General features: G+C 52.8%; 1 protein-coding gene across 6 annotated transcripts in view; it reads right to left on the bottom strand.

The window, feature by feature from the left end:
• The window catches only part of PIP5K1C (phosphatidylinositol-4-phosphate 5-kinase type 1 gamma), a 52,600-nt gene extending 32,026 nt beyond the window's left edge, over window positions 1–20,574 (bottom strand). For all 6 annotated transcript variants that reach the window (XM_037505064.2, XM_054693053.1, XM_037505065.2 and 3 more), the window contains exon 1: window positions 20,481–20,574. In XM_037505064.2, the coding sequence (XP_037360961.1) occupies window positions 20,481–20,574 (94 nt within the window). The remainder of the gene's footprint in view (window positions 1–20,480) is intronic.
• Window positions 20,575–22,233: the final 1,659 nt, after the last annotated feature.

The raw sequence follows: 22,233 nt of genomic DNA on the forward strand, positions 1-22,233 counted from the left end.
GATACCCATTCTTCTCCCCTCTGCACACATACAAGTCTCCAAGTGTTTCCAAACATTTGGAAACAGGCAGGGAAAGTTCCCAAAGGATTGTAAACTCCAGGACCCAAGCAAGGACCTGAATATGTGTCCTTCCACAAAATCACTGGGTTCACTGATCCAGAACCCACCACTGCTCTCTGCTCCCACTCCCCTTAGCCCTATCACTGTCCACTGGGCCCCGCTGCTGTCCTGACCCTGGCCAGTCTGTCCTATAACTACAGTCACCAGACAGCGCCCATGAATACCTGAGTCAGGTTCTGCCCCTTCTATAACCCTCTGGGAGGGCGCCCACTTCCCTCTCGGTAGAGCTCAGGTTCTCAAGCTCCTGCACAGCCTACTCCCATCCCTGCCTTCACCTCTTCCCTCTTTCCCCCACTTCCTCATTCTGCTCTATCCAGGCATCCTTGCTATGCCTCCGACAAGTCAGGCACAGCCCTGCCCCAGGGCCTTTGTATGGGCTATTCCCTCACCTGGGGTCGACCACATGCCATGGAACACCCTTCCAAGAAACAAAATCCTTACAAGAGTTTGCTCCCTGTTTTGTCCAAACCTGGCTCAAATGTCACCCCTCAAAGAGGTCATCCTCCAGCCACAGCCTCCAGCAGTCCCACCAGGGTTACTCACTCTCCTCACCTCTCTGGCTTGCTTGTTCTTTCCAGCACTCAGCACCACGTGGCACTCGTGCATGGTATCTCTCCCACTACAGGGGACCAGCTCTGCTAGGGTGCCCACTGACAGACACCGCAGAGCTCTCAGTGTAGAGAAGAGGGTCACCACTGGAAGGGACAGCGGGGGTTGCAATGTCCATCAGATCAGCATGGGGTCCTGGTACCCAGGACAGGGCTTAGCTCCTTGGGACTCAGAATAAACAAGAAAGCACAGGACGAGGTAGAGAGGGCCAGCAACCCTGGAGACCAGGAAGCACTTACTGTACTGTCAGCTGGAATGACCTGTGTCCTTTGGGTCCCTTATGCCACAGGCCAGTGACCACAGGCACAGAGGCTGTGTGGGGAATCTTCCAGGGAGGCAGGGCACTCCACAGGCATGGCTTGGGGCTTGGGACCCCTTCTGAGGGGCAGAAGCAGCCCTCGGCCCCAATCAGGCTCAGCCATGAGGACCAGGGTGGATGGGGGCTCCCACTGGACACCTGGACATCCTCTTTGCTAAACTCTAAGGATCCTGTGATCAAAGAAGCTGTGGTTCTTTGTAGCCATATGACCTCTCTACGCAACAAAATGTGATGGAAGGGGCAGGGTGGCATGGGGAAGCTGGCAGTTCCACTCTCTGGGAGCCCTGAGTCACCAGGTCCCCACAGGGCCCCTGCTGGAGAGCACACAGGGCAAGGGGCAGACAGCCCACAGTGGGGACGCAGAAGCCATCATGGAGCTGGTGCCCATGGCATGTGGTCAAACCCAGGTGAGACCCAAAGAACCGCCCAGCCAAACCAAACCAGGTAAGAGAATCACAAGTCCACCCAATGGATGCCAGAAGCAGCCCAGTTTGTGACAACCAGAGATTATCTCCAGACATCACCCACAGTCCTGGGGGCAATATCGCCCAAGACCCGCTGCACTTCCCTTGAATCAGAAGCGCACTATGGCAGCAACAGCAAAGGTTCCAACTCTTGGGGTGTGCTGGGGCTGTGGCTGTGCAAGCCCTTCCCACTCAGGCTATCACCCCAGCTGGGGAGAGGTGGTGGCTTCAGATGGAGAAACCACTGCATGGAGAGATGGAGCACCAAGTCACTGCTGCTGAGAACCTGTGCGAACTAGGCCCCCAGCTCGTCTTAACCTCCACCCTGACCACATGAAAGGGGAACTGCGCCCCCCAAGTCTGGGGTGGGGACCTGAGGCTGATAAGCTGAGATACTCACCTGACAGTCCCCACAGGAGTGACCAGCAGAGGTGTGAGCCTAGGCGTGCCTTCCCCGCACCCTGCCAATCCCCGCCACCACTGCCCAAGCTCCTGGCTCCAGCCCCAGTTATGTCACAGGGAATGCCCTACCTGACCTTTTTTCCTACCACTGGAAAACTGGAAGTAAGTCAAGTCAATTTTTAAAATCACAATGTTTGGGGGCCTCCCTGTTGGTGCAGGGGTTAAAGCCAGTGCTATCAAACTATCACCAGCCACTGAAGCATGAGTTCCACATGGTGCAGCAGACCTCTCCTGTCTCCCCGCTATTCCCTTCAGCAGTGTATTTCAGCAGATCTGCCTGATCTGTTCCCCACTCTGCCTCTGGTGAGTCCTCTCACCCCCCACACCTCTGGCCTGTACCCCAGTTCTTATATGCATAAATAAATAAATCTTTAAAAATAAATAAAATCAGGGCCTTCCCTGGTGGCGCAGCGGTTGAGCGCTGGGCTGCAAAGCTGCCCACAGTCTCTGCAGTGCTGGTTCGATCCCCGGCCACTGGCGAGGGTCCCACATGGCGCGCAGACCTCTCCTGCCGCACCCGCTGCTCCCCTCAGCAGTGTACTTGGTCCTTCTGCCTGCTCTGCTCCCCGCTCTGGCTCTGGTGAATTCTCTCACCCTCCTGCGCTTCTGACTGTACCCAGTGCTTGTATAAATAAAAATAAATAAATAAATAAAATCACAATGTTTTTGAGAAAAACCTGGGTTTCTCAAAAAAACAAGCAGATTTAGAAACAGAAGGCCCCAGATAACCACTCACAGTGCAGCTGCCCCACCCACCTTCATCCGCATTCCCACCCCACGGTGGCCAGAGGGCACCTCAGAGCACCTGAGCCAGAGGCCATGAGATCTAACTATCTCAATTCTCATTTCATAATCGATATTAACAGGTGGGGAAACAGCAGCATGGGGAAATTTAGGAAGTGATCCAAAGTCAAAGGTGAAATACCCTATGATCACATCTCAGAATACAGAAAAGCATTCAAAAAAGTTCAACAAGAATTTCAACTCCAAAAAAATCTTTTAAGAAGCTAGATAAGGAGGAGGGTAAATGGGCAGGGGCAAGAACTGCCTTCACTGGAACTGAATATAAAGCAAAAACTAATGGCAAACACACTAATGTCAACCACAAGACAAGGGGAGCAGGCATGAGCTTCCACGGCAGTGGGGGCGCTCGCCAACACAGTAAGACAAGAAAACAGAAAAGGAAGACTGGCAAGACAAAGACGCAATTGGACAGAATTCAGGAGAACCAACCGGCTGGCCAGCAGAGGTAAAGAGTGGAGCTAGGTGGCCTGGCGCCCACAGCCCACCCAAGGTCACACCGCAAGTATGTGGAAGAGAAGGTGGCCTGATGGGTGCGCCCACCACCTACCCTTTATACCACTGCCTTTTCCTGGTGTCACATTAGGTTAGCTTTTATCTGTCAAGTGTAGGTGATCTGCTCTGGTTAACAGACATGGGGGATTCCCTGTGCTCCAGCCACACTAAGCCCTTCCATCACCTGTTTCACACCTGTGGATAATGACTAGGTGTGAATCAGGGGGCAACACCATGCAATGGCAGAAATAAATAATTCTCACATTTTTGCTTCACAAAGACGTTTATGACCAGCATTAAGCTGGGATAGGCTAAGAATTCCATAGTTAATAGCTGATTGTGATAGTTAATATTTCAAAAGACACGTTGAAAAATATCACACTCTAGTTAATGATACACACACTAAAAGTGGAATGTGCTGATGGCTGCAACTTTGAAAAACATCCTTAAAAAAATTAGCTGGATGAAGGACTGGATGGATAGATGGGCGGGTGGAGGGACAGCTCTAAGGACAGGGTAAGGAGGGAGGAAGCAGACACAGTAAAATGTCAGGTGTAGACGTACTCGTGGTCAAATTCTTTCAACTTTTCAGTACAGTTGAAATTTTTCAGTACAGTTAAAATCTTTTTTCTCCAAGCTAACGGGGAATTTTGACATTTGAGACCAGAGTTTGTTTCAAATTCTGAAGAAACAGGTTTTTTGGGAGGATTCTGCCCAAGGCATGAGTAATCACACAGGTAGCCGTGGACACTGCTGAGCACAGTGTTCCAGGCCCCATGTCACAGTTCATACACATTCACTCAGCATAGCTTTGAGAGGCACTTTCTGGCCTCAGGGCCTTTGCACTTGTGCCTGTGGCCTGGAATGTGTGTGCCATCCCCACATCTGGCATGGCTGGCTTCTGTCCTCCATCACTCGATTCTCAGCTGGAGCATCACACCCACAGTCCCAGGAAAAACTCCATGTCCTTACCCAACAACTACCTGGGTAGCAAATGCAGGCCTCATCAGCAGGACAATTCAGGAAATGCTCCAGAACTTCAAAGCAGAGAACAAGTCTCCAAAAGAGTCTTGGCATTAAGGGAAACCATTTTTCCTCTTGAATATTTTTACCTCTTAGGATTTTGCATCTATCATTTTGAACCACCTGGAATGGTGAATGGTGTCAAGTAAGGAATTAAAAAATGTTCCAAATAATCAACCTCCCAAATGATATTCTGTTCATTCATTCATTGATTGACACCAAACTCAGCATTTTCTGGGTGCGAAACCCTGTTTGGGTGATAGACTGCTCCAGAGGGAACTGGCTCTCTGTCTAATATTTAATAAGAAAAAATTTTAAGCACCCAGAAAAAAGTGCAGGGTAATAAAAGACACCAATGTATCACTATGTAGGTTAAACAAATCCTTTCCTGTTTATTCCCTAAGTCAGGGGTCAGCAAGTTTCCTGTAAAAAGCCACAGAGTGCAAGTGGGGCTAGGCCAGGTGTCAGAGTTGGAAGGGCATGATCGACTGGGGCCCCACAAAATTTTCCCTCTCCCAAAGAATAACCAGGCTCTGAAGTCAGCAGTGTGTGTGTGTGTGGGGGGTATGTGGGGGGCTGTCTATGGGTATGTAAAATACTTGTTGAGGGCCTCCCTGGTGGCCAAGGGGTTAAGTCTTAGCACTGTGACAGAGCAGTGCCAGCTCTGGTGAAGACACAGGGGCTCTGGTGAGCCCCTTCCTAGCTTGGCTGCTCTCGAGTGGGCTAACCGAGCCAACCTCAACCTCCCTGGGCTGTGGTTCACCCACCTTTGACAGGGAGTAAGAGTGGTTTTAGCCTCGCAGGGTGTCCTGAGGAATCTGAGGGCTCGTTCAAGCAAGGCTCAGCATGGCCCCAGCACAGAAGGGCAGTCTCCACGTGCCACCGCGAGCATCGCACCACCACCCTGCTGCCCTTCACGTGCATGGAGGCACTTGATCTGGTCTGGGGAAGACAGCGGGCCCGGGGAGGACACTGTGAAAGGCAGCACAGGTCAACAATCACAGCAGCCTCCCTCCAGCCGGCCAAGTCAAGCCTGCAGCCACGAGGCCAGAGTCCCTCCACACATGTCCTTGCTGGCCCTGAGCCTCCACATGGAGCTGCGCCCCCACCGTTCTCTCAGGCACTCGGCCTGGAGTCCTGCCACCATCTGCTCACCTCCTCTCTCCCTCCTCCCCCAGGAGCTCTGCAAGAACACAGTCCCTGCCGGAGCTCAGCCCAGCCCTGCAAGGCGTGCCTGTGCACCTCACATCCGCTGGCTTGTTCTCTGCCTGGGCACACCTGGCTGTGTGGTCTCTGAGCCAATGCCACCTTCTGCTAAGCCCTCGGCGTGCAGCGGAGCTAGTCAGCTGTCATCCATACCATCCCAGGGCCGGGGAGGACAGCGGGGTGAGGGGAGCCGCCAGGGCCCAGTTCACACCTGGGAGCCAGACTCACCATCCCCCCGCCCCTGCCCCGCACCTCTGGTAGTTACCCACCTGACCCCACCCGCCTGCCCTGCCTGTCTCCGAGCCATCCTCCTTCTCAATGCCCATCCTGCCTGGCCCCCATTGGCCCCCAGCTTCCCACCTCCCTCCTGCTCGCTGCACTCTGGCCCAGGGTCTCAGGTCCCTGGCCTTTCAGTTTCCTCACACCCCTGGGCCCTGCTGCTGCCTGCCCAGCCCGGGACCTAAGCAGTCCAGTTCTATCTTCTCCCGGCAGCCTGGGCCCGTCCCTCCGGCACTCTGCACTGTAATCCTGCCTTCAGGGGGCTCCCAGCAACATCAAGTTCCTTAGCACAGCCCCCGAGTTCTCCTCGTGACTCCCACACCAGCCTGGTGCCAGGTATCTGCCGAACGAGAAACCCCGGAGCGGCAGAAGCCAAGCCAGGAAGAGCAGAGGGAAGAGAACTCATGAACTTGACTCACACTCACCCGGCGGGTGCTGAACTGAGGGCGGAATGTTCAGCGGGTGCTGGGCGGGGCTGGTCCGAGCAGTGCCCGCCACAGCTCTCCTCTCCAAGAGGAAGCGTGTTAGTATGTTCTATGCGGAGACAGAAACCCCACTCGCGCTGCTGAAAGAACAGGTGTATGTACAGAGGGGCATCTGTCACTGTGGCTCAGGGCCAGCACACTGCCCACGGACCAAAGCCCTCCGCGCCTGTTTGAGGCTAGGCCCACTCCCTTCCCAGTCCCCATGGCGGATCCATCCCCAGCGGCAGGACTGAACAGCTGCAACAGCAGCCATGCGGCCCGCAAAGGTGAAAATGTTGACCATGTAGCCCCCACGAGCATGCCAGGCGTAACTGAGGACGGTGGGGTAGCAGACTTCAAGTCTTGCTGAGCCTAGGGGTTCTCGAGGCCTTGATCTCCCCTCCAAGCTGCTGTCCCACCAGCTGGCCCCTGGTCATCTCCAATCATCCCCCACAAAGTCACACAGTAAAGTCCCTTGGGCCACATGCCAGCGCCTGTGCAGTTCTGGACAGGTGGGGTTCCTTGATCCCGGGAGCCTCTGCCTGGGTACAGAGGGCAGGGCAGGAGGGGAAACCAGGTCACCAATGTGGCACATACACTTGCAGGTCCCCACGCTAGAGGGGCAGCAGGCAGGAGCAGATCCAGGGACAGAGCCGCCACGAGTGCCTGATGGAGATCACGCGCTATCTTGGGACTAATGTGCCAGGTTTCTTGGCCCACTTTTCCTCTCCAGGTATATTTTTACTCTTGGGCAGCTCAGCTGGATCACAGACACGATGCTTGGATTCTAGAACTCTGAGAGGCACAAGGCGGGCTGGCCCACTCAAATGGAGGCCCCCTTGGTCCTCGCCCATGTTGCTTACAAGTGATGCTTGCTGGTCAGGCTCCAGGCCAACTGGGCAGGCCTGGGCCCACATTTTTCTGCCAATATTTGAGTCCCACTCCCAGCAGCCCCATAAGGCCAGTCTCCCCAATGGGGCAGAGTAAAGCCTCCAGAAATCCAAAGGGCTGAGAGAGACAGGGCCTGTCCAAAGTCCCATAGCAGCTGGCACACTGACACCCTCAGGCCTCTCAGGAAAACACAGGAGCGCCTGTGAATCAGGTCTTCTCCGCAGGCATATACTGACTGTTCAAGGCACACTCACACCCCTGCTACAGTCACTCCACTGATAAAAAGGGAGCTTCTGAGGACAAACTAGCTCCCTGATGGACTAACCTCCAGGACGGTCCTGCTGCCCACATCCTCCTGTCACACCTGGCAGGTGTGGCTAACAGAACATGGCTGAAGCGAGTGCCTGTGCTCTTACAGGGCCTCCTGCTACAGAATGTTCACTTGACGCAGGGAAGCGGCTCATGATGCCGTAAGGAGGGAGGATGCTCAAGCAGCCTGCAGGACTGAGGACTCCCACACAAAGCCATGTGAGGGAGCCGTAATCGAGAGAGCTCCCCTTGCCCCTAGTAAAGCCTTCAGAGGAGTGGTCCTGACCAACACACTGACTGCAGCCTCATCAGGGACCCTGAGTCATGAGGTTTGGGGCTAACTTGGGCTCTTGACCCATAGAAACAGATGATAAATGTTCACAATCATTTTAAGCCACTGATTTTGGGGTAACTTGTTTCTTAGGAATAGCTAACTATATACCTGAGGTCTCAAACTGGCCCCTAAGGGTGAAAACAAGGAGAGCAAGTCGAGAGATAACTATCAATAGCTACATAATGCCTCCTCCTACTTTCCCCTTGGCTCATCATGCTTCTGCTACATGGCCTCCTCACTCTTCTTCACATGTGCCAGGCATATTTCTGCCCCAGGGCCTTTGCACACGCTTCTCTTCTACCTGAAATCAGTGAAACCTATTGCAAAGGGGTGGGGACACACATCTTGGCAAAATTACAAACACACATGCCCTTTGGCCAACAATTCTACTTTTAGAGCTTTCTGCTTGAGAACTTTAATATGGTTAAAAAGACATGGTTTAAGAGGCTCACAGATTATGTTGTCAGAGTCCGCAATATCCTAAAAGGCCTACAAAGGAGTGCTCAGAGCAATTGTTGGCACTTCACTTGTTTTTATAAATAAAGTAATATTGGCAGAAGGTCACACCCCTTTGTTTACATGTTGTGCCCTACAACAGCTTGTGCCCTACAACAGCACCACTGACTGGTCGTGACACAGCCATCTTGCCCACAAAGTAAGACATTTACTACCTAGCCCTGTACACACAAGATTTCCTACACGGGGTGAGAGAGGTTGTCATTCTTGTTCATCCATCACCCTAGCTAGACCAAAAACAGTGTGGGATATACAAAAGAGGTGACAAGCAAATTAAATGGATGGCTAGAAGGCATACAACAAAATATGATACAGCTGCTTAGAAGAATGTGGCAACTATAAAGCTGTATTAATTGAAAGCAAGAGCCAGGACACACTTAATATATTAAAAAGCAAAATGCAGAACAGAGTTGGAAGACTCACATTTTCCTATTTTAAAATTTACTTCAAAAATACAGCAATTGGGCCTCCCTGGTGGCACAAGGGGTTAAGATGCAGCCTATGAAGCTGTCTACAGCCACTGCATCATGAGTTTGATCCCCGGCCAGGGAACTACCCACATGGCGCAGCAGACCTCTCCTGCCTCGCCTGCTGCTCCCCTCAGCAGTGTATTTCAGTCAGTCTGCCTGTTCTGTTCCCCGCTCTGTCTCTGGTGAATCCTCTCACCCCCCCCCCCACACCTCTGGCCTATACCCCAGTTCTTGTATGAATAAATAAATAAATCTTTAAAAAAAATACAGCAATCAAGGCAGGGTGATACTGGCATAACGAGGAGGTTGAAGGAATACAGTAATGAGTCACTTAATGACAAAGTGATGTTCTCAGAAATGCATCTTTATGTGACTGTGTTGTGTGAATGTCAGAGTGGCAATCTACTATCCGCCTAGGCTATATGGGAGAGCCTACTGGAACCCCCATTGTATGGGCTGTCTGTCGCCAACCAAAAAGTCCAGTGACATTAATAAAAGTCCAGTGACATGATGGTCCAAGGGGCCTCCCCTGGTGGTGCAGCGGTTGAGTGCTGGGCTGCGAAGCTGCCCGCAGCCACTGCATCACGAGTTTGATCCCCGGCCAGGGAACTACCCACATGGCGCGACAGACCTCTCCTACCGCGCCCGCTGCTCCCCTCAGCAGTGTGTTTCGTCAGTCTGCCTGTTCTGTTCTCCGCTCTGGCTCTGGTAAATTCTCTTGCCTTTGCCCTCACATGCTTCTGACGGTACCCAGTGCTTGTATACATAAAAACAAATAAATCTTTTTAAAAAAAAATTATGGTCTAAAACAGATCAACTCAGAATCCAGAACTAAACCTGCACATTCAAGTCAACTGATTTTGACAAGGGTAATATGATAATTCAGAGGAGAAAAACAGTCTTTTCAACAACTGATGTGAGCAATTGGATAGCCACATGCAAAAGAATGAAGTTGGATCCCCACCTCACACCATATACAAAATTAAAACAGGCCATAAACCTACATGAATGTAAGAGCTGAGATTACACAACTCTAAGAATAAAACAAACCTTTAAGATCTTGGGTCAGGCACAGGTTTCCTAGATGTGACAACTAAAGCATGAATAAGAGACATAAACTGAACTTCCTCAAAATAAAATCATTTAGCTTCTAAGGACACCATCAAGAAAGTGAAGAGACAGCTCACAGAATATTTGCAAATTATGTCCCTGATAAGGAAATTATATCTAGAATATATAAGGAATGCGTACAACTGAATAATAAAAAGAAAAATAACCCAATTGAAAAACGAACAAAGGACCTAAATAGACATGCCTCCAAAAAGGACACACATGGCCACAAGTACGTAGCTGTTACTACTTGTCAGGGAAATGCAATCACAATTACTGTGAGTTGCCACTTCACATGCCCGAGGACGTCAGAATCAGAAATACGGACAATACAAGGGTTGGAAAGGATGGGGAGAAACTGGAACCCTCTTTGTCTTGGACTGCTGGTGGGAATTTTGCAAAACGGGGCAATCACTTTGGAAAACAGTCTAGCACTTCCTCTAAGAGTTATACATAGAGTTTCCATATGACTCAGCAGCTCCATTCCAGATATCTACCCAAGAGAACCAAAAACATCTGTCTACACAAAAACGTGCACACACGTTCACAGCAGCATGACTACACAGCAGTCAACACCCCACGTGTCCGTCAGGTGATGAAAGGGGACACAAACATGGTTCACCTACACACTGAAATACAATTCGGCCATAACAAAGGGGGCAGCTCTGACACTCGCTACCATGGGGAGGGACCCTGAACACATGATGCTAAGCGAGAGAAGCCAGAGACACGAGGCCACATGGGAGGCCACTGACAAGAAGCGTCCAGGACAGGCACAGCCATAGAGAGTGGGCTGGTGGTGCCAGGGGCTGCTAAGGAGGATGAGGTTTCTTTTTGGGGTGATGGAAATGTTCTAAAATTGATTGTGATGATGGTTGCACAAGTCTGTGAATATAGTAAAAAAAAAAATAAATTGTACACCATAAATGGGTAAAATGTATGGTATGTGAATTATGCCTCAGTAAAGCTGTTATCAAAAAAAAAAAAAAAGCATTTAGGAAAAAAGCAAAGTACAGAATAAGACATATGTCACGACCTGGCAGTAGGTGTGTGACCAGAGCGCTTTACCTCACAGGGGGAAACAAGAAGCTGGAGTCAGAGGTCCTTTGGGTGGGCTGGGACAGAGCCAGGCCTGCACCTTGTTTCAAGCAGGGAAAATAAAAATCACAAATTCTAGGAGGGGGTGGGCAGCACTTACAAATGTCCTGCAGTGACAGAACAGGATGCTTTTGAGGAAACAGTAAAGAAAGGGTTTGGTGTGGCTGGAAGGGAGGGCGCACCCAGAATAGAGGCTAGGGGTTGGCTCAGGGGCAAGGTCCGGCTACCTGAGCTAAGACTGTGATTTTGTTTCCAGATGGACAGTGGGCCATCACCACCCCCCAATCTGCTGTAAATATGCCAACCGGCTAAATGTATTTTAGCTCCCATCAAGGTAGTGAGACCCCACACACAAATGCCAGCCAAGGCTGACAAGGTGGCGCTGTCACATGGCACACAAGCCCTGCTGTGCTCTGAGGGCCATGCTTTCTAAAATGTTTGTGCTCTTTGGCTGTTAAGGTGGCCCCCAGAGGCAGGGTGAAGTGCCAGCAAGAAGGCTGTGACATGCACCACCTCGCACACGTAGCAGTCACAGTGGTGACGACCATGAGCTCAGTGTCAACAAATCAACGCGATGGTCACAAGCCCCTCTTGCCATTTTGGTCAATGATGGCCGGCATATCAAACAGGGGTCCCCAGAGGCTGTGCCATGCAGCCCAACTGTGGAGTGGGCTGTAGTATCTGGCTTTGTGAACGAATTTCTGTGATGTTTGTATAACAAAATCACCTAGCAACGTGTTCCTCAGAACGTGCCCCTGTCATTAGCAACACATAACTAATATTAAATTAGGTGCCGTTAGTCAAATTATGTACTGTCCCCCAGGTGAAACGTACCTACCGGAGGCTTCAGGAGGCTGCGCTCCCCCGGAGTAGTGGCTCGGGGCCCACTAACCAGGTAACTGAAGCAAATTTATAGAACAAAACTGTGACTAATGAGAACTGGCTGTACATGTATATTTCGGGATAAAGGGGCTTTGTGTCTGCAACTCACTCTTAAATGGTCCAACAAAAAAACCCACCCTCCAAATCTCTCCCCCCCACCCCAAACACACACAAAGAAACACATGCAGACAGAGAAAGCTGTGTGCTGCAAGTGAACACCTGGTGATTCAGCGCAGGGCATACGGGTGCTCACCTTGGGTGCTCACCTTGGTATTCTTGCAACTTTTTCTGTAGGTGTGGAAATTTTCCAAGAAAAATGATTTTTTAAAAAAGATTTATTTATTTATGCATACAAGAACTGGGGTAGAGGCCAGAGGTATGAGGGGGTGAGAAGACTCACCAGAGACAGAGTGGGGAACAGAACAGGCAGACTGAAGAAATACACTGCTGAGGGGAGCAGCGGGTGAGTCAGGAGAGGTCCGCTGCGCCATTTGGGTAGGCCCCTGGCCGGGGATTGAACTTGTGCTGCAGTGGCTGCAGACAGCTTCATAGATTGCATCTTAACCCTTTGCACAACCAGGCCCCTAGAAAAATTATTTAAAAGAGCAGCAGGCACTGACATGGGAAACAGGAGTGGGCAGCACTGCATCTTCCAGCTCCAACACAAAGCACAGAATACCTTTGGAGCGAGAGCACAGGTGAGTCTACTCTCCCCACCCAATCTGGGTGGGCAAGTCCTTTGTGTCGTGTTGTCTCTGCTCCCTTGACTGGAGTATATTTTTAATAAAACAAAAAAAGGGGGAAAATACATGAAGGGTTCCTCTGACTCATGTTAAGACAAATGCAAATGGCAACTATGCCAAGATGTCATGTCACAGACCTAAGACCAGCAGATACAAAGTGTCTCATTCACTGCTGGAGGGAGCTGGGACTGGTATACCTTGTGCTAGGTTAAGCCCATATCTTTATTTTCTGTATTTTATGATGCTTTGACATTGGGGGTCTTGCAGACCTGGAAGGTTGTCAGCCAGCTCCCGGAGATCACAAACAACTGCGTGAGTACACCTCTGACATGCGAACCAAGCAACACCCCAATCACTCACTGATCTAATTCACTCACAAACCCCATCCCCCTGCTCTGAATAACCCCAGGCCAGGTATGGACAAGCGGAGACCACCCCCACAGCCCAGAACCTTGTGCATGATCAAACCTAGCACGCTCACTAGGCAACCTGCCAGGCCCTGCCCCTGCTGGCCTGCAGCAGCCCCAGTAGGGCCCCATGCTTGCCTTTGCCCTGTGCCTCCTGGTGACGCCGGTGCCCCGAGTGTCCCTCCCCCTGGGAACTATAACAAACTCTTTTCAGGAGCATTTATTTCCTGATCTGTGGGCCTCTCTACACCCAAATAAAACAAATCCCTGGTACATTTCAAAGTAGGTGCCGGAGGGACCCACAGAGCACCCGGCCCCGGGCTGCCCGGCCATGTGTGTCCCGAGCATCACCCACCTGGGCTCTGTTCTGAGCCTTTCGCGTGCGGAGTCCTCTGAGCCTCACAGAAACCCCAAGAGGAAAGCAAGTCTGTGACCCCAGATAACAAATGAGGAAACGGAGGGGAGGAGTGGCTGCCGAGACCCCCTTCTTGGCTCTGCTCCCGAGCCTCTCTGCTCCCTGCTCTCACCCCCTGGTCACCTCACGTGGTCACCCGGCCATACACACCACCTCCAGTAAAATACACTCAGGTGGCACCACCCACATCTCCTCAAGGGCAGGCACTGCCCAGCACGGCGGCCCTCCTCTCCGCTGACGTCTCCAGGGACTCAGCTCCGCACCATGGTGCAAGTGCCCGGGCACACCACCTAGAGGGGCGCTCACAAGCACCTCACACTTGCAGTCATGCTGCTCCCAAGCTTCACTCACAGCACCGAGAGGGCACCTGGGAACACAGGTCCTGTCCTCCTCTGGCCCACAGCCCGCGAGGGCTGCCCCCCTCTCAGATGGAAGCCCACATCCTCCCTTAGAGCAACATGACCCTGCAAGGCCTGCCCTACCCCCTCCATGACTTCCTCCCTCCCCCTTCCTCTACTTCAGCCTCACAGGCCTCCTCGCTGTTCCTCCAACAAGCCAGGTAGGGTCTGGCCTCAGGGCCTTTGCACACACCGTGCCCTCTGCCTGGAACACTCTCCCCATATCACGACGTATGCTCCCTCATTCCCTGTCAACCTTCTTTAGAATTTTGCCCGCTCCTGGCCTCAACAAGCCCCCCCCCCCTTGCCCATCTATCTCTCCTCTGCTTTGCTCTTCTGAGTGGCACTTGTCTTGTGTGCTGTTATCACTGCCACTTCTTTGCTCACTGTTGCATGCGCCCCCCAAACATACACAGGGACCTTGGCCACCTCGTTCTGCCGGCTCCCCGGCCGTGCCTGAGTGCACTTGATCATGTACTTTGTGTGTGATGCGCCCTTCACCCGCTTCCCTAACCTTCCCCGCAGCCCCAGGGAAGGCCAAAGGGCAGGAATCCAGCGCCTGATGCATGTGGGAGCCACAGGAGAGGGCAAATGTAACAAAACGTTGGGGTTTCTTTTCCTTAATCAAACTCAGATGCCTGGGCCCCAAAAAGCCTCCCCAACTCTGGGACTTGGAAGCTCCTGGGGCTGGGCCCCAAACCTTCTGGACGGACTTGGTCACACAGCTAATCTCCCACGTCAGTAATCCTCACGCACGTGAGCTTGCCATCTGCACCCCCCCGCCCCCCATCCAGCTGGCAGCAATAGAAAATCCCCAGCGGGTGCCAACCCCCATTACACAGTTCAGTCATGACTGTGGGAGCAGGACGGTCAGGGGCCCCACCAAGACCACCATGGAAACTGAGCCTTCTGTCTGTAAACATCTGGGTCACACATAGTTGTCATTTAATGAGCCTCGCCTGTTCCTCAAGGATCCTCAAGGATTCATGCCCCCTCGTCTTGAGAGAAAGACCTCGGTGCCATGGGCCCAGAGCACAGTTGCCCATGGCCGAGGAGGGACTGGACCCAGGTGGAGTTCCGGGCTGTCATCCAGGTCCTGGAAGACTCCACCTGCACTGGGGTGGGCAGCACACCCCTGCCTGCTAACCCAGCCAGAGAGCTCAGCTCTGGCCAGATCTGCTCCCCCGCTCCAGGACCCACCCCACTCCCACCACTTCTCCAGAGCTCAGGCAATGCCTTCCTGGGTTCTTTGTCGCCCACCTTTTGTGGGGCCCTGTCGAGACCCCAGCACCGCTCCCCTGAATACCTTCACCCCCTCAGAGCTCTGGCCAACCCCACTAGCTCTAGCCCTGTCCAACCCCACTTCTCTTCTGTGGCGCAAATGAATTATACTCATCCCGACCTCAGGGCCTTTGCATGAGCTGTCAAGTTCTGAATGCTTACATAGGCCACCCCTTCCAAGACCACCTTGACCACAGTGGGCCCCATCACCACGTTTCACTTCCCTCTGCACGCTCACCACAGCTCATGACCTTCCTTATTTAGGGTGGACAAACATCTTCCATAAAGGAACAGATAGTGAAACAATTAAAATTTCCCCCATCTCTGAGGGCCAGAAGTTCTCTGTCTCAAATCCTCAGCTCTGCCACTGTAACTGGAAAGCAGCAATGGACAACATGTGAACAAATGGGTGTGGCTGCGTTGCCAACAGAACTTCAATATGAAACATTGGTGGTGGGATGTGGCCCACAGTGCCAACTTCCGGTCCTATCTGTGCACTAGTTCACCATCCACATCTCATTCGACCCCGATCTGAGAGCCCATGGGGGCAGCCAGGAAGCCCCCCCTTGGTCACTGAAGGAATCTGGGGACTTAGGACCCACCTGTCCCACCCACAGTAAAAAATATCCAATAACCCTGTGCACGTACCAAGTCCCTAACTGAGGGCCCTGGGTCCCCACAGACCCCAGCCGGCCTGGCTCCGCAGCCAGCAGCTCACACACGTCGCCCCCGTCTCTCACACATGGAACCTGGGAGGAGGGAAATCCACGCCAGAGTGGAGCTGGCTGCGTGACGGGCACCTTGCAAGAGCTTTACACATTCACCGCATCCCGTGAGAAAGGGAGACCAGAAGGGAGTGCTCTGGCGGGTCAGGCCCCCAAGGCCCCTCCATGAAGGGGACCAAGACCACCAAAGGTCCAAGAATCTGATGTGGCATCGCTAGGAACCAGCGAGACAGAATGAATTTGAACTCGGAGCTTCTGCATCTAAAGGCCGCCACCGAGTCAGAATGTGCGGATGACGGATGTCATGACCCCACTGCCACTGCCACCTGCCACGGCGACAGTGAAGACGCCTGCCAGCCCCTCGCTGTTCTTCAAGCACCACCAGACCTCTGTCCATCTGGGTGCTCTTCCAGACCCTCCTCAGGCCTCCCACATGGCACCTTCCTGGCTGCCTCTCCCAGGGTGCAATTCCTCCCCACACTCTGCTCCTTGAGCCCGTTATATGCTTGGCTGTGCGAGGGCTGGGACCCAGCAGGGGCATAACACACTAGCTCGGCCCTCACGGAGCTTGCTCAGGAGGGGAGACGTCAGCAGCAAGGAGAGCCAATCACATCCCATGTGTAAGTGCTAAGTGACAGGGAGCTTGAGGCAGGGAACAGAGAGGCAGCTCCTATGTAAGGGAGGGCTGGGAAACCTCTCTGAGGAGATAGCTGAGGAAAAGCTTGAAAGAGCTAAGGAAGCAAACACCACAGATCTGGATGTAAAGCTTTCCATGCAGAAGGCAGCCAGTGCAGGGGCCTCCCTGGGGGGACAGGGACTAAAGTCTCAGCACTATCAAGCTATCACCAACCACTGCTGCAGAAGTTCGATCCCCAGCCAGGGAGCTGACCCACATGGCGCAGCAGACCTCTCCTGTCTCAGCCGCTGCTCCCCTCAGCAGTGTATTTCAGTCAGTCTGCCTGTTCTGCTCCCTACTGTCTCTGGTGAATCCTCTCACCCCCCGCACCTCTGGCCTACACCCCAGTTCATGTAAGTATAAATAAAAGTAAATCTTTAAAAAAAAAAAAAGAAGAAGAAGGTAGCCAGTGCAAAGGCCCTAGTGCAGGCCTGCACCTAGTATTGAAGAAAAGGCAAGGAGGCTGGTGTGGCTGGAGCAGAGTGAAGGATGAGGAGACAGGAAGGAAGTGAGAGCAGGGAGGGGACGGGGCAGGCCAAGCAAGTCCTGTGGGGGGAGCCAAGGAGAGGATTTCCGGCTTTGACCCCAAGAGAGGTTGGAGTCCTGGAGGGCTGTGGGTAGAAGGGGAAGTACCCTGAGTCAGTTTTTAATGGGAGCCTTCTGGAGTGAGCTGCAGGAACCCGGAAGAGATGGGGAAGTCCACTGTCTAAGGATGATGGGCTAGAGGAGGGAAGTGGGCATATTCCCTGTCCACTCTGGAGACAACCAACATGGGTGGAAGCGGGTGGGGGGAGGAGCTGGGAATGAAGCTGACAGGGTGAGGCATCAGGGAAGCAGAAACAACAGGAGGGAAACAGCTTGGAAATGCCAGATCACAGTTCAAGCCAAAGCCCACAGGCAACTCATGGGCCCACCATCAGCTCCAGAAAGTGTCCTTGCACCAAGGACTCCCAATATCCCAAACCCTTGAAACCAGGCACCCTACATGGCCCCTGAAGGCCAAAGGAGAAGTCCGGTATTCCTTTTCTGGAGCAGGGGCCTGGGCATTTAAAGCAACCAGATTCCAAACACTGGTGAGATCTGTCTCTCCTCCCATCAGATTGGCCAAAACTATTCAGGCTAACACCCAGAGCTAGCAATACTGGGGAGACAGTCTCTCTCTACCCCTGCCAGGCCTTTCTGGAAAGCCATCCTGCAAGGCTTCAGAGAGTAATTTTCCCGTCTGCTTGCCCCAATCCAGTAATTCCCAGGTAGAGACTCCAACCACTAGAAGTAAAGCAGCCACACTCACAGGCCTTATTTAAAAAACGTTTGCTGCAGCACTGAAGAGGACGCCAGAGACAACCCACTGACCATCCCCCAGCAGGAGGCTGGCTGGACCAACACCGTCAGTGTCTAAAGCAGCTGGCAATGGTCACTAGCATCCATCAAACACCCCCACATGCTAACCTAAATCGGGGAGGCACTGGGCCAGCCCTGGGTATCAGCAGTGCTCCACTGTACAGACAGGAACACTGAGGCTCAGAGAGATCAAGGCATTTGCCCTTCAAGGACACACAGCAATTAAGAGGAATCTAGGCAGTATAAGGGTGGATACAATTCCATCCTCTTAGCTACAGCACCATGCTCCTTCTCTCTGAAGAAAAGAATTGATATCATTGGGGGGAGGGGACGACTCTAGATTTTTTTTTTTAAAGATTTATTTATGTATACAAGAACTGGGGTACAAGCCAGAGGTGTGGGGGGTGAGAGGATTCACCGGAGACAGAGTAGGGAACAGAACAGGCAGACTGACTGAAATACACTGCTGAGGAGAACAGCAGGCGAGGCAGGAGAGGTCTGCTGCGCCATGTGGGTAGCTCCCTGGCCAGGTGGGGGATCGAACTCGTGCTGCAGAGGCTGTGGATAGCTTCATAGTGCTGTGCTTAACAACTTGCGCCGCCAGGGAGGCCCATTATAGATAAAAAGCAAACAAGACACAGAATAACAAGTACAGTACAGCGGCTTCCCCCAGGTGGTCATGATGAGTGATTGGGGGCAAGAAATAACCCCTCAGTACCCTACAAAGCCCAAGACGGTCCCCTCCCCCCCACAAAGAATTTTCTGGCCTAAAATATCAACAGTGCCAAGGCAGAAAACCTTGGACTAAAATGAACCATCCTGAGGAAAAAGCAATATACAAACAAGGTATTTACATATTTGTATAAGCAGCAAGAAAAGTGTGGACAGCTATTACCCAAATTTAACAGAGCCAAATAGAGTAAAGGACTGGGAGGTGGAGAGGTTGTTCTTAATTTTAAAGTGAGTAAAATAAACAATTAGCCAGGGGTCAGATTTCTGCAGATTTCAGTGACTAGGAGGGCAGGTCCCTTATCTCCCAGCTCCTTGACTTTATCTGTCTCCAATCCCATGACCAAGCCCCTGATAAGACAGAAGTTTGCAGTGTTGGCTTTCTTGTGGTTGTGGCGTCTTGGGCTATTTTGGCTCTGAACAGCCCAGACCAGAGGGCTAATGGCAGAAGTCAGAGCGCTGAGAAAGGCGCTAGGCTGGGCTGACCCTTCAACAACCCCGATACTGGCCAGGCCAGGACACGCAATGAGGACTCAGCGACGGGATGGCTGGAAAGACCCCATCAGTGACCAAGAGGCCCAGAGGGCAGAGGGAAAGGAAGAGGGTGGAGTCTTTCACAGCCCAGGGGGGAAGCTCATTCCTCTGGCTCTCTCTTCAGACATTTCTCCCAACTCAAGCAGCACAGCATCTCCCTGCCTGCCAAGGAAGCTTCGGGAGGCCCGGGGGAGAAGAAGGCTGGATGCCCATGTGGGTGTCTACAGGGACTCAGCCGGCAAGGGCTGCTGCGGGGAGCAGAGAATTCTGCGGATCCGGAAATATCCTATTTGGAAGCTCTGCAACCTCAACCAAGAAGCAATCGCTTTGCACACTGCCCCAGGGAAAGGCAGCAGGGCGCCACCGGGTTGGGAAAGGCTGAGGCCACCATACCTGCTCTGCTGGGGGCAAGCAAGAGAGGCATCCCAAAGAAAGGAGCACCAGGAAACAAGGTCCTCCACAGACGCACAGTGCAGCAGCATCCAGGGAGAAGGCTTGGGGTGGGGGCTCCTCCTCCTCACCCTGGAGATATCATGCCCCCCACCCCGTCCCCTCCTGTTATATATACATACATGAAGGTAAACTGAGACCCAGAAAGGTAAGATAGAGCCGGTGTGCCATAACCTGGTTCTGGGAACTCCCACAGTGAGACATGAGAAAGCAGGATGGCCCTGACCTCAGATGCCCATCTCCACCAGGACCGCCCCGGCCCTCAAGACCAGTAAGATGTGCCCACAGGAGTGACGTCTTGGGGAGTAAGACCCGAAAGGTGAGCGCCAGAGTTGATCCCAGCAAGGTGGATGGCCCGGAGATGTGGGTCTAGGCAGGGGGCACATCTAGGGCAGTGTCACCCCACAGCCATGCCCGGCCTTGAGGGCAAGATCCCTCCCTGGAAAGCAGAGCCCACTGGCCCCCACACGGAAAGCAGAAAGCAGTGTCCCCCTCCCCCCGAGCCTGGGAGGGATGCCGTCCCCAAGTACCTTCAGCCAAAGGCAGTACGCCCGTGCACCCCGCGTCCTAAATGGGGGCGCTGCCCCCCCCCGGGATGAGAACCCTTCTTCCAGCAGGCTTCCAAGGGGCTGCTCCACCCACAGCCTCCCAGCGTGGGGCCTTGCACGACCCCTGTCCCCAGCCCCGCGGTCCCCGCAGGACCCCCAGAAGGGCGGCGCCACGGCGAGCCCCGGGGCGCGGGGCTCCATCCCCCCTCCGGTCCCCGCAGGGCGCCCCCAGCCCCGGCATGGGGCGTTCCACACCCTCCCCCGCGAGCGCCCCCGAGTGGAACGCTCCGACCCCGGCAGGCGGGCCCGGCGCCCCCCGGCGCGCGGACGGGCCCACGGGCCCCGCGGGGAGCGGGAGGGACGCGGGTCCGGAACCGTTACCTGCCGCCGCCCCGCTCTCCGCGGCCCAGGCCGCCTCCGCGGTCACGGCCCCCGCCTCGGCGCTCTCCGGCTCGTCCGGCACCTCCAGCTCCATGGCCGCGCGCGCGGGCCGGCCGGCGGGCGGGCGGGCGGCGACCGGAGGCTGCGACTGGAGTGGCGGCCCCGGCCGCAGAACAACAAGCGCCGCCGGCCGGAGGGCGGAGGGAGCGGCGGAGGGGCCGGGCCCAGGGGCGGGCGGGGAGGGGCGGGGAGGGGGCGGGGCCCGGGGCGGGCCCCGGCGTGCGTCACCGCGCACCGCGCGCGCCGCCAATCGGCGCCAGAAGGCGGAGCCCGTGTGTCCGAGGCGCCGCGAACGCCTGGAGCGCCCCCGCGCGGCCGGGGGTGGAAGGGCAGCGTCATTCTTGCCATTTTACATTACACGATTGCTGTCTGTTATATGTAAGAAATGAATAACATCTACAATGACTAATTTATCACCACACTAAAATAATGTTGGTATAATTCGCATTACATATTTTAAATGTAAATAATAATGAAATTGCGATAAGTTTTAATTACTATGCTCAATACATAAATTATATTGATACACATGTTCATGTAATTATTAAAAACTAATGAAATGTTGCTGTTACTACATAGAATTCCAAAATTGCATGTGATGTATATGATTATTTGTTTTTTATAAGATTATTTTTAATTTTATTTTTATTATTTTTTTATATTTGTAATTTTAAAAGAACACAAGTAATAATATTAAGGGTCAGACTCAGTGCTAAAATCTTTGTATGAGATATCCCCAAAAGGTATGGACAATTTTTTTTTTTTTTGGTTTGCTGGGTTTTACTACTAATATATTCCCAGAACCTAACACAGAACCTACCATCTAGAAGACAATAATTCAATAATATATTGATCAGTCAATCATTCCCACATGGCACTATTATTATTCCCATTTTCCACATGAAAAAACAGGAACTCAGAGTTGTAGCCTTTTGCTTGGAATCCCACAGAGAACCACGTTGTGAGTCAGTGTATACACCTATTGTACTAATAATCTTGTTATTGTTATTACAGTCTAATGGTGATTTCATTAATGATATGGCCAGGTGGTTATTCATTCTAATAATATGATATGGGGAGCATCATGATTTGGGGCCATGATATTCCTATCAGTAATTTTATTAATTACTACTGATTTCTGCTGGTGGGCTGGGGGAGACCTGGCACTGAGCTAGTGAGGGTTGGAGCTGGGATATTTTAACCCAAGCCTCCCTGACTCCAAAGACTTGGCTGCCTCTTCACTATCTGGGATACCGGTGAAGTCATCAGGAGGAAGATGGGTTTCCGGGTGCTTGGTGGTGGGATGATGAGGAGTCAGGAAAATGGAGCAAATCATGGTCAGACCCCAGGGAGTAGAAAGATGCTTTGAAATCAAGAAAGGGAAGATAAAGGGCCTCCCCTAGTGGCGCAGCAGTTGAGCGCTGGGTTGCGAAGCTGCCCACAGCCTCTGCAGCACCGGTTGGATCTGCGGCCACCAGCCAGGGTCCCCCATGGCTAAGCAGACCTCTCCTGCCGCCTGCTGCTCCCCTCAGCAGTATACTTCATCAGTCTGCCTTCTCTGCTCCCAGCTCTGGCTCTGGTGAATTCTCTCACCCTCCCGCACTTCTGACTGTACCCAGTGCTTGTATAAATAAATAAATAAATCTTTAAAAAAAAAAAAGGGAAGATATGGAGAGGACTCCCCAGCATTAGC

Source organism: Talpa occidentalis, unplaced genomic scaffold, assembly GCF_014898055.3.
Source record: "Talpa occidentalis isolate TD23 unplaced genomic scaffold, MPIMG_talOcc4v2.1 talOcc4.12, whole genome shotgun sequence".
In the NCBI taxonomy this organism is placed as follows: domain Eukaryota; kingdom Metazoa; phylum Chordata; class Mammalia; order Eulipotyphla; family Talpidae; genus Talpa; species Talpa occidentalis.